The sequence below is a fragment of the Poeciliopsis prolifica genome, unplaced genomic scaffold (genome assembly GCF_027474105.1).
Source record: "Poeciliopsis prolifica strain line A6 unplaced genomic scaffold, Auburn_PproV2 SCAFFOLD034, whole genome shotgun sequence".
Classification (NCBI taxonomy): Eukaryota; Metazoa; Chordata; class Actinopteri; order Cyprinodontiformes; family Poeciliidae; genus Poeciliopsis; species Poeciliopsis prolifica.
The window spans coordinates 3153188-3170487 of record NW_026562409.1 but is presented as its reverse complement, the minus strand read 5'-3'; the positions used below and the strand labels follow the sequence as shown (position 1 = coordinate 3170487).

At 39.9% G+C, this 17300-nt stretch overlaps 1 protein-coding gene across 2 annotated transcripts in view; it reads left to right on the top strand.

Annotated features, from left to right (window-relative positions):
* The first annotated feature begins 12108 nt into the window (after positions 1 to 12108).
* ppfia3 (PTPRF interacting protein alpha 3) overlaps positions 12109 to 17300 on the top strand; it is a 33737-nt gene continuing 28545 nt past the window's right edge. For both annotated transcript variants that reach the window (XM_055052071.1, XM_055052072.1), the window contains exons 1-2: positions 12109 to 12262; positions 14746 to 15352. In XM_055052071.1, coding sequence (XP_054908046.1) covers positions 15005 to 15352 — 348 coding nt within the window. In that variant the 5' untranslated portion in view covers positions 12109 to 12262; positions 14746 to 15004. The remainder of the gene's footprint in view (positions 12263 to 14745; positions 15353 to 17300) is intronic.

Sequence of the window (17300 nt, the reverse complement as noted above, 5' to 3'; positions counted from 1 at the left end):
ATCTGTAGAGGTAGATTTACCTCTGAACAACCGTTCCTTGTTTTAGTGTCCTTCATTGGCCGTACAGCTGCCAGCTCCTCCGTTGTCTCCGTCTTTCATTCATCCATACACAAAGTAACTGGAGAAGATATTTGCAAATCTAAAGCAGTTTCAGGCACACCTGATGTAATATTGTCTATCTAATATTGTCCAAATGGTTGAGGGAAGAATCTTGTACAAAGAAAAGCATACAAAATATTGGAAAGACCTTAAATCTTCCTGGAGATACAGTGAGAAAAATAGTGGAAGTAGAAAGAGGAAATGATCACAGGATTCCTAAAGCCAGTCAAAAGTATTAGACCTCTGCTGACCCAAAAGCACAAACTCAAGCTAAAATTTACTCATATCTGTGTGAGTCAAAGATGTTGGGAATCTTTTATGAAGCATCGCTGTGGTTTTGTGTTGTTTTACTGGCACCGACACCAACAGGAGACAAGATGGAAGATTAGGAAATCTTTATTAAACAGCTGCAGATTCTAATATCACTTCAAAAGGTTGTGCATACACCATGTTTTCTGTTGCTTTCATTAAGATGGCCAGATTTCCAAGACTAAATCTGGGGACATTTCTCGCTCAGTGATAAAGAAAAAGCTAATTTATCTAAATAAAATGAAATTGGGACAGTTATAGTTTACATATTTATTAATACATAAACATTAAAAACAGAATATAAATGCAGGAATATGTCTCTCCACACAGTGGTGATATTACTATTAATAATAATAATAAAAGTCATAGAAAAGTAAAACTGGAACTATGGGGGCAAATTGTAAACATGCTCTGTAAGCGAGCACGCATGAACAGTTGGTATGTGGAACAAAATTAATTATCTACAATATTTAAGATTACATCGAGACATATATAAAATATTCAGAGTTGTTTTTCTTCTCTCTCCTGTCCGGCTGCACCTGGTGACTCATAGTCTCATAAGAACAGTTCTTTGTGTCGGTGAAAGGGAGGACCAAGGCCAGCTGCCTGGAAGGGAAGAGATAACAAATAGTTAGTGCACCCCCACTATGGGAACAGGACGAGATGCTCAGCTTATCTGAGTGGCCTTGGAGGAGGCGAGGTAAAGGACGCCTCACCCTCTACCCCTGTTTATGTCATGTGTCCTCATTTAGTTTTGGGCATTTGAAACGACTCCCACTTCCTGTGCGCCAAGGAACTGTATATGGTTGTGTGATTGTTTCAGCCTCCTCAGAACACACCTAGAGTTTGCTATGGTTTTATCTGTGTTGTTCTCCACTTGCAAGTGATATAAACATCAAAGTTTATGTTCTTCGCACTTTTGCTGTTTCAGTCTCATCTCTGGAAAATCTGTGCATTTCAGCAAGTACCTTCTGTTAATGAACAAAAAGCCCATAGTGGTAACTGAAGTAATTTAAAACTGGCAAAAGTAGTAAAAAATGTTTACTGACAAACTGATTTAGATTGTGACTCAATTAAAATGATGGTAGTTAAAGCTTATTAGCATTTTTGTGTCTGTGATCATTGAACTGATGGACATTTTGTCTCATCTGTTCAAAAGTCACTTTTTAATGATTTGCTTTCCTTCTTGGTCATCTCACATGAAGTCCACTTTTTCCTTTCTAAACTTGGTTGTTCTGGACTTTCAGTAAACAGTAATATCATAGTTCTTTTGAATTATGATACGATGAGGCTGAATGGTTCGTTCTGTGGACCTTTGAGTTTCAGAATAATGACTGTCGTCATCTTGGTCTGTCATTTTCTTATTCTGTTGAACCTCAATTAAAAACCATGTCTGATGTTTTATTGATTAAATTTCAGTAAATCTTCATGAATCACTTTTGTCGGTTTCGGGTTGTTTCAGTGACACTGTGGGCTTTTCAGTCTTTAACAGAAAATACCAACAACTTTGTCCACAAGTGAATGTTATGCATGAATGAAGTGTCCATAAATTCATGAGTGTGTCTAAAGTTATGTAAGGAGACTGTGTGTGTTTGAGATGAATGAACTCTGGTCAGAAAGTCCATAACGACTTCATCTCTGGATGTGAAAAACCCTCCTGGGTCTGAAGAGCCATCAGACACATGATCAGGCCGAGACGTCTGGATAAAATAAGAGCAGAAAAGATTATATGAAAAACTAAAAAACCCCACAAGAAGAGTAAAGAGAAACACTTAAAATGCAAGATAGAAGATATTAAGTAATATGTTTATATTTCATATTTCTCTTCAGCTTTGTCAGTTTTCCCATTTTCCTCATTCATTGAGTTTATCAGAACATTTTCCTCCTGTCTCATTTTTTATCAGTCTGCCAGTAACAGAGACATAAAATCATCTCAATCTCCCCCAAAAACATTAGAACGAATATGACGTGCTGAAAATGTACAATTTAAGAAATAAAATTAGATTAGTTTTTTTTTTTTTTTTTGGTTATTTTGAGACGAGGAGCTGGAATTTTCCTAATAAAATCTTAGTATAAATATTAACCTTTTTCATCAGCTGATGAAATCTCAAAAATGCCATATTTAGCAAAAAACCCAAAATGCTTGGACTAAACAAACAGAAGAGATGATCTCTCCATTCTCATCAGTTCAGGCTCATCTTCATTCAGTTTTCTTGTCACTGATTGATTCCTTTTGTGATAAACTTTACATGTATAAACTCATCTTTATTTTAACCATCCTGTTGCTATTTCTCTCACTCTGGCTAATTCTGTAGCTGTTCATTGTGCTCTCGTCTTGTTGTGTTTGTTAATAAAAGTTTAGTTTTATTTCACTGTGAACCAATTCTTTATGACGGCAAGTTCAAACAAAACGCAATGTTTCACACATCCCGAATCAGGTCAGCTGCTCAAAACTGGAGCTTCTTCTTCCAGCTTGTTGTAGTAACGGTCTATAGAAACTTCTTTTTCTCGTTCATAAAATACTAAAGTCGGGGACTTTTCCGGGGACGGCTTCAGCCGGGGACAGGTCACTTAAAACGGGAACTGTCTCCAGAAATCAGGGACGTCTGAACACTGAACCGACCAGTGACGTGCGGTCAGGGGAGGCCCGTCATCATAAAAAATTATACATAATGATAAAATTAATTATATTGCTATTTTCACCTTGTGGTTTGTATTATGAAGTACCTATTATTCATGTAGCTTAACAAATTCTGATTATTTTTTTCTTCAAAATCGCTGAATTTTTGCATTTTTCCATCGAAATGCTCGGAAGCACAGCAGGTCAGGCAGCAGGTCAGGCAGTAGGTCAGGCAGCAGGTCAGGCAGCAGGTCAGGCAGCAGGTCAGGCAGCAGGTGAGGCAGCAGGTCAGAGCAGGTCAGGCGTAGGTCAGGCAGCAGGTCAGCAGTAGGTCAGGCAGCAGGTCAGAGCAGGTGAGGCAGCAGGTCAGAGCAGGTCAGGCAGTAGGTCAGGCAGCAGGTCGCAGTAGGTCAGGCAGCAGGTCAGGCAGCAGGTCAGGCAGTAGGTCAGGCAGCAGGTCAGGCAGTAGGTCAGGCAGCAGGTCAGAGCAGGTGAGGCAGCAGGTCAGGCAGCAGGTCAGAGCAGGTCAGGCAGTAGGTCAGGCAGCAGGTCAGAGCAGGTCAAGCAGTAGGTCAGGCAGCAGGTCAGGCAGTAGGTCAGGCAGCAGGTCAGAGCAGGTCAAGCAGTAGGTCAGGCAGCAGGTCAGGCAGCAGGTCAGAGCAGGTCAGGCAGCAGGTCAGGCAGTCTGTCAGGCAGCAGGTCAGGCAGTCGGTCAGGCAGCAGGTCAGGCAGCAGGTGAGAGCAGGTCAGGCAACTGAGCCTCACCTGGGATTGATGAACCTCTCTAACTGCACTGGCTGCCATTACATGCTCCTCCTGTCTGTACGCCGCCAACAAAATGACTAAAATCTGATTATGGTTGAGTCAGCAGCTATGAACCTCAACGCACGTCACTGCAACCGATTGTCAGGTTTTATGAGGCTGTTCTGCTGCGAATTGTGCAGGTCCATTGCAACAGGTAAAAGAAAACTATGTCCAAATAATTTAATTTTACCGTGAATCAACAGATGGGTGATGACAACTTGGAGACAACTGGGTGTAAAAGACAAGGACCCCAAAAACACAATGATAGCTGGGTCTTAATGCATGTATGCAGATATTTTAGTTCATATGTACAGGTTTGTCATAAATATTCAAAGTACTGTGAATATATGAGAATGTCTCTCAACATCAAAAAAATACAATGGCATTAAGTTTTTTATATACATAACAAAATGTGAATGTCAAATACAAAACTTCAGGCACAAAAAGCAAAAACATTCATAAGTTACAGGAATGTCTTCTGATTGTAAACAACAGAAATTTAGAAAATAGTCAAACCAAAATAAAAAACTATTTTTGTTTTATCATATTATGCATATGACAAAACATTTTTTATTGACCTGCAGGATCGACATTAAGATCCTGATGTAAAATAAGTGTGCTTCAATCAGTACCACGTTTATGTAATGCAAAAGCCCACAAACACATATTACAAAATGTCCTTAATGATATTTCAACAAGTGACTTATAGTGTCTCAAGCACTGGCATTCTCATAACATATAGACGACCCTTCTGCTCCATCACAAAACATTTGGCAACAATGTCCCGACATGTCACTGCGCGCAGGTCATCTGAACTCCTCACTTACGAGAACTCTGCAATGTTTCTGTTGATCTGTTTGTTCTGGATTGTTGGTTGGGAGTTTGAGGGAAGCAGTTTCCTGCAGAAAGCAATCAGATCTCTGCAGGAGCAGTCGGACGATCTCTCACAGCTGCAATGCCTCTCGACGGCCACCACGGACTCTACGAGAACAAAGCCACTGGTTGTTTCTATAACCGAGTTGTTCCTTTTGCAAGAGACGCTGTAGTCCAAAGTGGTGACCAGCATGTCTTTGTAGACAAAACGTGCGTATTCAGTAACGGGCCGTGTGTCTTTGCTCTGCAATGCAGCAAGTTCTCTCACAGTCAGAGATCTCTGAGAAACCGCATCCCAAAGTAAAGACATTTCACTGATGCAGTTGGATGATTGGTAAGGATACCACAGCTTGTCATGGAAGAAAACAGGTCTGTGATTTCTGTACTAGCATTCTTCAGCACATTGCTTCCTTCATGATAATCTCATCATAGGAAAACTATCTGCTTGAAGATGTTGGATGGCGCAGACTGAGCCCTGGAGTACATCTGCAGGAGTCGGCTGCGGACACCCTGAAAGATGAAGGCGGAGTTGGCCCACAGTAGTCCCCAGTTACGCGCACAGTCAGTGATGCATCAGCAAGTGACAGTTAAATGAGCAATGCTCAGGTCCGTACAGAGATGGTACCTGGGAGACGAACTGAACCAGACACAGTTCTGCACAGCTGATCTCCTCCTGGGAGGCAAACTGGGAAAGGAGGATGTGAAGTGATGAAATGAGAAGCATCCAATGTTCGTAGTACAGTTTTGGTAAAACCTTCCTCAGTATTACAGGAGAGTAGAGAAGAGCAAACGCTCGCCACTCGGATGCCTCCCAATGCATCCTCTCACTGAGGCGCCGGGGTCTTTGTCTGATCTCATCTGGAGGTTGGATGGCAGACAAAGCTTTGTCCAGGTTCTTCAAACTCTGAGGTGGAAGGTGGAAGCGCTTTCTGCCATAAAGAGGATCCAACCAAAGATTGACAAACTCAGGAACAACCCCAAGACAAACACAGTGCATGTAATCTGGGATAAAACCTTTGATGATATCAAACGAAGGCAGCAGAAGCAGCGGACTGTGACCTTTGACACCCATTGACCTTGTGGATAGCCATTCTCAATCACTACGATGGCCAGTTGCTCCGTCTCAGCATGTGCCGTAGGTCACATCCGTCCACCTGAACCGGATAGACTCTGGTGTAACCCCGGCCCTTCTGAACCAGCTCTCCTTTGTGGTAGCAGAACCCGCAGCCGAACTCCGAACTGAACGGCTGAAAGTTCTGCCCGCTGACCTCACCGCCGAATCGCAGACGCAGATTTTCGCCATCACGCTGGTGTTCAGCTCTAATCCACTCTCGTCTTCCCAAGCAAAGCCTTCGTGAGAGAGTTATGAAGCTCGTTAATGAACGGCGTAAAGAAACACTGAAGCAGCGGCTTCCCTTTGCCGAACCACAACGTGTGCAGCAGAATATTTTACACCTCTCCACATACGGAAGTTCGTTGATCGTGCACAGGATGGGCCAGACTGAAAACTTGGATGAGTTGAGAAGAGGGAGAGCTGTCACATGTGAAGGTAAGTGTAATACTGCCCTCCTGCTCTTCGTGCTTTATATTCACCACCGGTGTTGACGTCAGAAACGTAATCGTTCTTTGTAAAATGCTTCCCCAGCTTTGAGTGAAGGCGTTTGAGGACCTTCCTCAGTTGGTTTTCTAAAGGCAGCACCAGGAAGTAGTTTGCCTTTTCAAGCAGGCTTTTTTTGCTCAGGCGCTGCTGACACACTCCGCACTCGTCCCAGGCTCTACGCGAGGTAGTTGTCACACCTGGGACAGTACAAGTGGATCTCTGTCTTCTTGTCAATGTCAGTCAAATGTTTCTTATGAACTGCAGAGAGCTGGGAATGCATCCAGGCACCATGAGGTTGAGGAGGGCCAAGAGGTCTTTGGTGGCTGCTTTTGACAAGTTCGTGCTTCAGGATGAAGGCCAGGAGGAGGAGGAGGAGCGCTCTCACACTGACTGACGAACCGGCGTAAATCTTCTTCTCATCGTCAAAGTTTGGGTCAAAAATCTGCTCCTGAAATGTTACGGAGAGAAAATTAGAAGGTAAACGGGATGATATCAAATAAAAATGGATATAGGAGAAACAAACCATGGGATCGTCTTCTGGTGTGTCGTCACACGAAGCTGAATTTTTACGCTGAAAAACAGAAAAGATAGAAGCTTAAAAAGATGAATTAAGCAAAAACAGTTCAATAAAACATGTCCTTCCCTTTGGAGAATAAACTCTGAAATAAACGCCATGCTTTACAATTATGGTCAAGATGTGAACAAAATCTTCAAATAAATTCATGTTTTTGCAGCAACATCTCAAGCTGCGATTCCATTGGCCATATTCTGCAGAAACAGCAATTATGAAAATTTGCTTAATGAAAACATGCCAATTCAACGTTTTTCAATAAAAGAAAGTAAATGTTTCTAGGAGAAGCCCAACGACTTCACAGATTGTGCAAAAAATATGGACCAAAGACTGGAGAAAAATCAGCATCATGTAGTTATTTTACCGTTTTGTGGTCTGGATCTTCTCTAGTGTCGTTTGATATTGTGGGAAACAGGAACCTGAGCTAAAAATCAGAGAAAAAATTATAATCTGAACAAGGTTACAGTTTGTACCAGTGGCACATCTCTAAGGTTTGTTAAATCATTTCACACCATGGGGTCTTCTTCGTCAGAATCAGGTGAATAATCCGCTCTGTCAGCATCTTCACACTCAGTGTTCATCTCTTGCTGGGATATAAAACACAAACAGAATGGTCGTCTTTTATTTTAACAATCTGAACCCACACTGAATACATTTATTGTCACTGCTATTATTTATTTATTTTACCATTTTCTTATCTGGATCTTCTTTAACAGGATGTGCTGGTCCAGCTGACTGCAGATCAACCTAGAAATGGAGGAAAGAATGTTATTTTTAGATTAAATTTACAATAAACATACAAAAGTAAAATACGAAGCCAATTTTTAAAAGAGTGAGATAAATGTTAATAATATATGAATGTTTTACTTTTACCTTATTCCCTCCTTTATCACCGGCAGGCCCAGCATGATCAGCCTAAGAAACAAAAGAACAAATTAAGAAACGAGTTGGATCATCAGCGTTGAACCAGCTGAGTCTCTGCATGAAGCAGAAGAGTTCAAGGGTCTGTTTACCACTGATGCTAGAGTAGAGGACATGATGCTGAAGAAGGTTCCTAGCTAAAAGGCAAAACTCTTCAATCAATGATTCATTTATGCTTCATTAATCATACAATTACACAAATGCAACAGAATCCTAGAATGAATGGATGAAAGAGAATGATGGAGGGATAGATGGATGGTAGAAGAGCATGAATAGATGGGTAAAATGGATGGATGGATGGATGGATGAATGGATGGATGGATGAACAAGATGGATGGATGATGGATGAATGGATGGATGGAAAACATGGAGAAATTCCAATATGTCAGTTTAGCCTTTCATGCTGTAAAACTCAACATGTTCTTCCTGAACAAAATAAACCTAACCCTACTCATAAATTAAATGAATCCCGCCAAACCAGTGATGTTAAAAATCCGATTGTCATCCCAGAAACCTGGAGCCCTTCCGGCTCCTGAGCGTCTTTAAGCCGCTGCTCTGGTTCCCTTTGCCGGGCAAAGAGCTGCAGCTTCCCGGTAACCCGGCTCACCTGCTGCGGCTCAGCCGTCCGTGTCCTGCTCGGAAGCTTCTTCGTGGGTCTCCCACTCCGCGGCAGGGTCGCCACGGTGTTGAATCGTATCCATTTATGGATGATCTTCCTGACAGTGGAGTGATGCAGCTCCAGACTCTTTGAGATCAGTTTGTATCCCATCCCGGCGTTGTGCAAATCTACAACTTTGGACCGGATTCCTTCCGGAATCTCGTTCCTGCGAGGCATTTTCCCCTTCGATGTTCAGTGGAATCACAGATAATGTCACTCTGGGGAAGAACAATCCACTGTTGTCAGCAACAGGGAAGCCCCTCGAGTCATTTATGTTTACTTCCGGTGTACACCGGAAACGCGGTTGAAAACTTGAGTTTTCTTTTATTTTTATTTAAATGTGTATTTTTTTCTACTAAAAGTTTTAAACGAAACAGCGGCGATTTCATAAAGGTAATGCACAATAACACAAACGAAACGTCACTTTCTGAAATGATGGACACAGTAATTTTGGCCAAAATGTTTTTATTTGTACCTAAACATCTGTTGGAAAGAAAAAGGAATTGATTTATTTTTTTTAAATATTACTGAGGCCATTATTTTAGGAACGTAATCTGTTAAAAAAAACAAATATTTTAGTGGAAAAATCTTGATTTACAGTCTGCATGACCCATCTTTGAACTTTTCTGGCATAATATATTTGTCTACTGTAAGTATTCGCTACAGACTTCTATATTCTAACAGTTTGAACAAATTTAAGTTGGATGTGTTTCCTCTTTCTTACTTTGTTATTAATAATGAGTTTTGCTTATTTTTACAATTTTTCTAAGCATCATTGGTGGAAATAATAGTATTTGCACATTTTTATTTTAATTAATCTGATTACATAACTTCCACAAATTAAACCAAATATTTGACATGTCTAGAAATTCAGACATGTGCTGTTCTAGAAAATGTCTTATATTAAACAGTTTTTAGTTTTTTCTCTTAAGTTTTTGACTTTTCCGACTCAAAAATTTGCAATAATTTCTGGAAAATTTCTCAGATTAATCTCAGAATTTCTGAGTTTTTTGGCAAAACCTAACTCCATTTTTTTTCTACCTACAACGGCCATAATACTTCTGATCCTATGTTAATTGGAGAGAATCCACAATGTTTTCTTTATATAGTTGTTATTGTGTTAAAGAAGTAGATTTTTCTTTAAAGAGAAAATTATTTTATTTGCAATAATAAAACATTATTATTTCAAATAATAATGTTTGCAATAATAATTACTATTATTGCAAATCTTTTATGATGATTTATCATAAAATATAAATGATCTTTTATAATCACATAAAAGATCATTTATGTGATCTTTTATGTATCACATAAATGTAATTGTATCAAAGTCAAGATGTTTTTCCATGCAGCTGCAGAGGTTGTACAAACTAACTGAACAAGATGTGTCTGCTGAAGTTTCCCAGACGGGTTATCTGGGAACTTGCTGTTTTTCCTGTGGCCTTCCCTGCACGGAGATAGAGTGTTTAGTTTTCACATCCCGTAGACATGATAGTGAATGAGCGTACAAGGTTGAACTATTCTGTCAGTTTGTTTTCCTTTGTTTGGTCCTTGAAGATTAAAACTCTGCCTCTGTTCGCTGAGAGAGAGGTGAATAAAACAACTATGTAACTCTGAGTACGTGAGAGCAGATTTTGATTTTGCCTAATGCAGTGTATTTTTTGCTCTTTTTGTATTAAAGATTGTTTTTGCTCCCTGAATTTGGACTGGATCTCAGTCTCTGAATTGTGCACTTCACAGTATTATCAGGAGGTTCGATCTGTCTCTGTAAACTCAGTTTCTGGTCTCTTCTGTCACTTCTCCCAGGAGATTTCGCTCCATCTTTATTGCTTGGCCCGTTGAAGTATTTGCACCTCAAACTGTCACATTCCTATCTGCATTCCTCGAACCCGCTGACCTTTGGTGACCTTCCAGGGCGCCTCCCTTCCCAGTGTCCGTCCAGCTGCTGCTCATCAGTAACTGCTGTCACTCCTGGTAAATATAGACGTCTAAGGAAAGATCTCTCTGCCACAAGGTCAGTGACATTTCTTAGAGTCAGACGTATCGTTCTTAAGAAACCTTCACAAGCCTCGAGTTTCTGGGAAGTTGATCAAATATTATGGCTGCCCAAAATACACAGAAAGAAGTTCTGAGTTTGCTAATGGCAAACTTTAACTAAACGCTTTATTTTGTTAAAATGACACTGAAGTTAATACTGTTTGAAAGTGACTGAAAGAGGATGCCTACGATGAAAGATCAGTGGTGATACTGAGGATTATGAAGATGAACAAACTGAAAAAGACAAAAATGAGGATGATGAATAAGATGATGATGACGATAATGTGACGGTATTTAGAACATTGTAGCGCTGCTTTTACTAATGATAATAATAATGATGATGATGGTGAAAGAAATGATTATGAAGATGACAATGAAAATGAAGAAAAAACAGTAAAAAAGAAGAAGATGATGGAGTTTGTTTATAACTTTTTTTCTCATTGATTTGTAACCGAAGGACTTTAAAATAAAACTTAAAAAAAGATAAATGTGATTAAAGTTGGTTAATATATGACAGCATGTTATAGATGATCAAAAGAGAAACAACTTTCTGCCAAGAAGTTTTGATTCATCTCAGCAATTTCAGAAAAGGACATTTCGGAGTTTGAAAAGCTGAAAATTTGCTAGTAAAAATAAGACATTTTCGTGGTTAATCTCAGAATTTTTTAGAAAAACTTGGAAATTTCTACATTTTTCTGAAATTAGTCTAAAACATGAAGAGTTTTTTTTCTCAGAAATTTTAAATTGTGCAAATTCAAAACTGTCCAAGTTCTTTCTCTTCCTCAACAATTTCTGAGTTTTAAAAAAATAGAATTTCTGAAATTATTCTTGAAATTTCAGAAGTTTTTTCCTGGCAAATGTTAAACTTTTTAAACTCAGAAATTTCCTTTGGTGAGTTTTCTTAGCAATTTTATGGAAAGATTTCTGAATAATTGCCAGTTAATCTAAAATTTTCTGAGATTAAACTCAAATTTCCAATTTTTTTATTTTTATTTTTGTTTACCTTTCCTTTTTTTTTTACAACTCAAAATTGCCAAAGTTTTTCGAAGACTTTTTGCCGGAAACTTAATTCCTTGGACAAATTACTCCAAATTGTGCTGGATGACAGTTCCCTGCGTTATTGAGATGCAACAGCAGAGGGCGCAATTGTTCCATTTGAGTCTGAAGTTTTGAACCTGAGCGGCTCGCGTGAAGCAGCGGAAACGTCTCCAGTATTTCCTACTGCGCAGGTAGAGACAGAAACCTTCAGCTGAGTGGAAGGTGAAGGTTCAGATAATGATGATTCCCGGTCGGTTCGGTGGAGTTTTGTTCCTTTCAGATTCAGCATCTTCACCAGAAGCAGGAAAGATGAGGGGAAGAAGTTAAGTTGCAAAAAAACAAGGAAGAAACAGGAAACGCAATTAATTAACTAATAAAATAAAGTTTTTATTCCACTTACTATTCAAAATTATTGTTTATTACGATATATATATCTGTAAGTAGCTTCCACCCAACTCTGCGCCTGACTGATAAACGTGACAATCTGTCAGTAAAATCATGGAGATGCTCCGAACCGGAAGTGGCTGTGGCGCCGCCTGCGTGCGGCTTGACGCAGCGTCGGTTCGGAGCGTCGTCGCCCCAGCAGCTGAGGCAGGGAGGGGACGGGTCCAGGCTGGTAACCGGGCTGGAACAGGGATAACCTGCAGCCTCCCGTCTCTCCTCGGATGCTCTGATGGAGTGATCCGGCCGGATATGCGCTTTTATTTCCAGTCTCCGACGATCATGGAAACGGTAAGCCGCGTAAACAGCTGTTCGGATTTGTAGCGGCGCGTTTCCAGCTGTTTTTACGGGGGGTGGGTGGGGGGGAGCAGAGGATGAAGAGGATGAGGAGAAGGAGGGGGAGCAGCAGCAGCACTGGGGTGTTGATGGGAAATATCCACCTTAATATTGGATTAAACGCAACCGTTTTGCGCCACTTGTGTTAATCGCAGCCACAGATTTGAATCCAGAGGTGTGACACCTAATGGTGTAATCTCGTTACTTAGGCCCGCATCATTTGCGGGATGATTGGCACCTCCACCATGATGTGATAGCGGCGTTAGGCTCCCTTGCACGGAAATGTAGGATGTCTGTTCCCCGTTTCCTTCTCCCTCCCAGCGACACAAACACCGCAGGCCTGCTGGATGCTTTCACAAATGGGTGCCGGAAACGTTAACAAAAGAATCAAAATATAAATTTCAATCCGCCGGTGACACAGTTCATGATGACACCCCATTTTCATTCCCTCCACATGAACGTTAACAGCTGCGCCGCCTCTCTACCGTAAGCTGCACACACAGGCCTGACAGTTATTATTCTGTCTTTTGCGTAAATGATTTCATCATGCGCATTTATCATTACCATTATGAGATATAAGGGGCTTTGACACGCAGGAGTGTGAGGGGAAAAAAAGGTGATGTGTGCTTTGATCAGAAAAAAGATCAAATAAAAGTTAGTCTGTTGGTTAGATGCTCTAATCCAATGCAGTAAACATAAAACATGTTTTTATAAAATATTTTCATGTAAACATTTTATATGTTTGCATATTTAAACATAAAAATTGTTTATCTACTATGCTGTCACCACTATGCTGTGACAAAATCCAACTCCTCTGCCTTCTCCCAGTACCCCCAGTACTAACTGAAAACAACCAGTCAGAGCCAGAAGGAGGGTCTTACTCAGAATCTATAGTACGCTGCAGATAGCATATGCTAAATCTAGATGGTGGATAAAGATAAGTTATTTCTCTGCCTTTAGCGCAAGATTGATTGACAGCGCTTAGACCCGCCTCCTGGCTCTGATTGGTTGTTTCTGGTAGGTGCGGTGAGTGACTGCAGCCAGAGGAGCTCAATCTTTTCACAGATTATCTGTCTCAAACAAACTGTCACCACAAAAATTTTATAAAAATTACAAACCGTTTAAGGAAAACGGTGCAAATCTTCTGGGGTCATTGGGTCAAAGTTGGGGTACATCGCAGGTCACCGGTTTATCACACAGCGTCACAAAGACACAAACATAACAAACAACTTTTGCTCCTGAGCAATTTTGAGAGTCCAATTAAACTAATAATTGTGATTTTGGTCATAAATTAATGAATAAACTGCTGCTTTGCTAACTTTGATACTATGCTAAAGCTAGCTCGAACTAGCTCCTCTTTTTGTCTTTTCTATAACAACAAATCTGCTCGTCGCTACAATATGTTCCTTATCGCGACTGCAGAGGTTGCAATAAGTTATTGTTGTAGAATAATTGTTGGATTAATGTTTTGAATTGGCCATTCTAGTCAAACTTCCACTTTATTTAAATTGTGCTTTGGGGGGACGTTAGCTTACTGGCAAAAAAAAAATTTCTTCATTGATAGTCACTGCACTGCAAAAATACACAAATATTACCAAGTATTCTTAGTCTAGTTTCTTTATAGACTTTTCTAACCTTCTGTTGTGGCTGGCTGTGCTGCAGTGCTAGCTATAAGCTTTAAGCTATAAGCTTCAGGTGTTTCTCTCAGCCTCTATGCCAGTTCAACATTTTTTTTGATAGCATCTTCTTTTTATGTAAAACCAAAGTTAATAGTTTTTTTTTACTGCCTTTTGAAGCATTTACAATTCATAAATAGCTGCTTTTCTTTCCTGTTGTGCTAACAGCTAACAATGCTAATGCTATCTTAGGGATTTAGTGGTGGCAGTGTTTCCTTTCTCTACAATAACGAATGACAGTTCTGATTGTCTTTTCACGTAAAAACCCATGAAACTATTGAACCGGTCCTTGATAATTTCCCGCAGCATCTGTCCATATCCTCTGCTGCTAATGTTAGCATCAACGTAAACAGGAAGAGGCAGCAAGTCGGTCTAAAGTTTTATTTTTTCATCTTTCTGTCATCATCTTTATGCATCAAATAAAAAAACACTCGTTCCATTGGCAGATTATAACAAGACATTTTTCCCATATTGTAAGTAAAAAGTGGAAAAAGTATTTTTTCCTCACCATTAATAAATTATTTATTTAGCACAAGTTTCTATTTGTTACTGAAAAGTTACTTGTAAGTTGGTTTTGTCTTATTTCAAGTGTACAGATATTTACACTAGAAACTAGACAAGGTATACTTGCTAAGATTTTGTTTTTGCGGTGATATTATTTATTTATATTGATCTAGTGATCATTGCGATATGTTACTAATTCATTTTCAACCCCTCATTTGTGTTGAATAAAGTTGACCTTGTGATTTCTTGTTCTTTCAGGTTCATCTGGCAGCCCAGTAAAACTTGGAGCCAAGGGGTCAGAGGTCGCTCATTAAAAACCCACGTCTGTCCCTCTCATCCCTGCACCCCACTCCACCCTGTTCCCCAATCCCTAATCCACATCTTCAATCCGTTCCTCACAACGTCCCCTGACAGAATCCCTCCTTACAAAAACCAGCAGCCGTACTTTTCATGACGAGGAAGAAGCTCCTCAGCAGACCGTCCAAGTCCCTCCTGTGAAAACTCCTCAGGCCTCACCATGATGTGCGAGGTGATGCCCACCATCTCAGAGGACGGCCGTGGAGGCGGCGGCGGCGGCTCGTCCTCTCCAGCGGGGGGCGCAGGCGGGATGGGAGGCTATGGAAGCCGAGATCCTCGCAGTGGCAGCGGCGGCGGAGTCGGCGGCGGAGGAGGAGGAGGAAGCGATGAAGGGGGAAGCTCTGGTAACTTGGAATCGCTGATGGTGAACATGCTGACGGAGCGGGAGAGGCTGCTGGAGAGCCTGAGGGAGACGCAGGACAGCCTGGGGACGGCGCACCTTCGCCTGCGAGAGCTGGGCCACGAGAAGGAGTCCCTGCAGAGGCAGCTGTCCATCGCCCTGCCACAGGTAGAAACACGACTGTAACTGGTGGGACTGGCAGCATGCTGACATCCCAGACAACACAGCACAAACACTGGCTCTTCAACGCAAAATCACAAAACTCACCAAGTGTTTTTAGTCCAGCTTCTAGTGCAAAATCTCATTTAAAATAAAGTATTAATTTTACTGTGATAGAAGAGGTGAAAAGTTTCTATCTTATCCAGTTGAGTTGATGCTCACAGTTTGAATTTGCAGTTTTAGCTCACAGAATAATACATACCTGCATGCAAAATCAAAACAAAGTCTCAGCTCCACTTGGAGGTAGACAGTTAGTGGCCTGGCGCTGAATTATTGATGCATCAACTTGTAATCAGGATGTTATTGTTGCAGCGGGTCCAGGTGGCGCTGGGTCGGTCCGGCACAAGCAGTAAAACTGCAACTGCATGGTCACAGAATTCATCAGTTTTTTTTCTTTTAGACCAGATAACAGAAAATTAATTGTCAAAAATAATTGTTTAGTAATGTTTTCTTTTTGTTTGTATAGAAAATGACAAAGAATAAAAAAAGAAACTATGACTTTAAGCGGAAAAGGCTTTAGTTTCATATTCCTCTTCTGATTTTCAGTATTTTCCCTTTAAATTTGTTACAAATTGGAATTTTATCTTATATCCTTACAGCTCAAAATATTAGCTAATCAAACCAATGTGTGTAGTTTGAAAGCTATTGTGTTGAAGAAGACAGAATAGTTCTGGAGAGAAGCTTTGGACCCATCCAGAACTTTGGGCTTTGCACAGAATATTTTACTTTATGTAAGATTTTTAACTCATAAATCTATTTGAATCTTTTCTTTCACAACAAAAAGAAATCTAGAAAGGTAGTAATATCAAAATAAAAAATATATAATTATTTTTTAAATATAAAAATACATTTTAAGATATTTAAGTGCATGTCGTATAGACTTAAAAAACTTATACTTCATAATTCTTAAAATAAAATGCATCAATATAATATTGTGATTTTAGTATTTGATAAATAATATAAACTGTAAATGTTTTAAAATAAAAAAAATTCTTGATTATTCAAAATAATATTAAAATAAAAAATAAAGATGAATGAATACAATCATTAAATATTATTAGTTTTGAAAAATGTATAACTTGATGTAGGACTCTCAAAATAAAAGACAGATGCATATATTTAGGCTGTTTTTAATAAAGAATAAACTGAAATAAAATATATTAAAGCGTTAGTAACTTTATGAAGATCTTTTACATGATTCTCAAGGATAAATTGAGATTCAGTTGAATTATTTGTTTTAGAATCTTAATTCCTACAGAGGAGATGAAATGTAATTAAATCAAATAATAAAAAATTAAATTCTGCTCTTCCTGAAATCACTCCCTTCCTTTATTATTGCTAGATAATAATCTGTTTTCACACATAGTCTGCATTTTTCTGGCACAATCCCTTATGGAGAAATTAAAAAAAATTTAAAAAGGCCTGGACAGAATATTTTATCATTCAGACAGTTGAAAATAGTTTCAAACCGATAAACTAACAGCACATCAGATTTTTCAGATGTTTCAATAACAAACTGGGACCACCAAGATGGAGAGAAATGCTGCCAATATTATGCTACATTCCAGAGCTAATCGGGTTGTTGCTGCAGTCGACCCAGAAGGACTCGGTCTCTATTTTCAGGCAGGAGCCTCAGGCCGCGATGATTCCTCCTTGCTGTTTGCACTTTTTTCAGGTTTTTTCCCTCCTCTGTCGCTCCGACTGAATAATCAAAATAACTGCTGGTGCCGAGGTGCTGCAACACAGAGTGACCGGACATGAAAGGGCCATATTACCTCAGGAAGAGCAGATCAATATGCACGCACACACACACACACACACACGCATGCAGATGGAAGAAAACATGGATGGGTGTGATACACAGATGAGTTCACAGAGTTTATCTGAGAAGATTGGA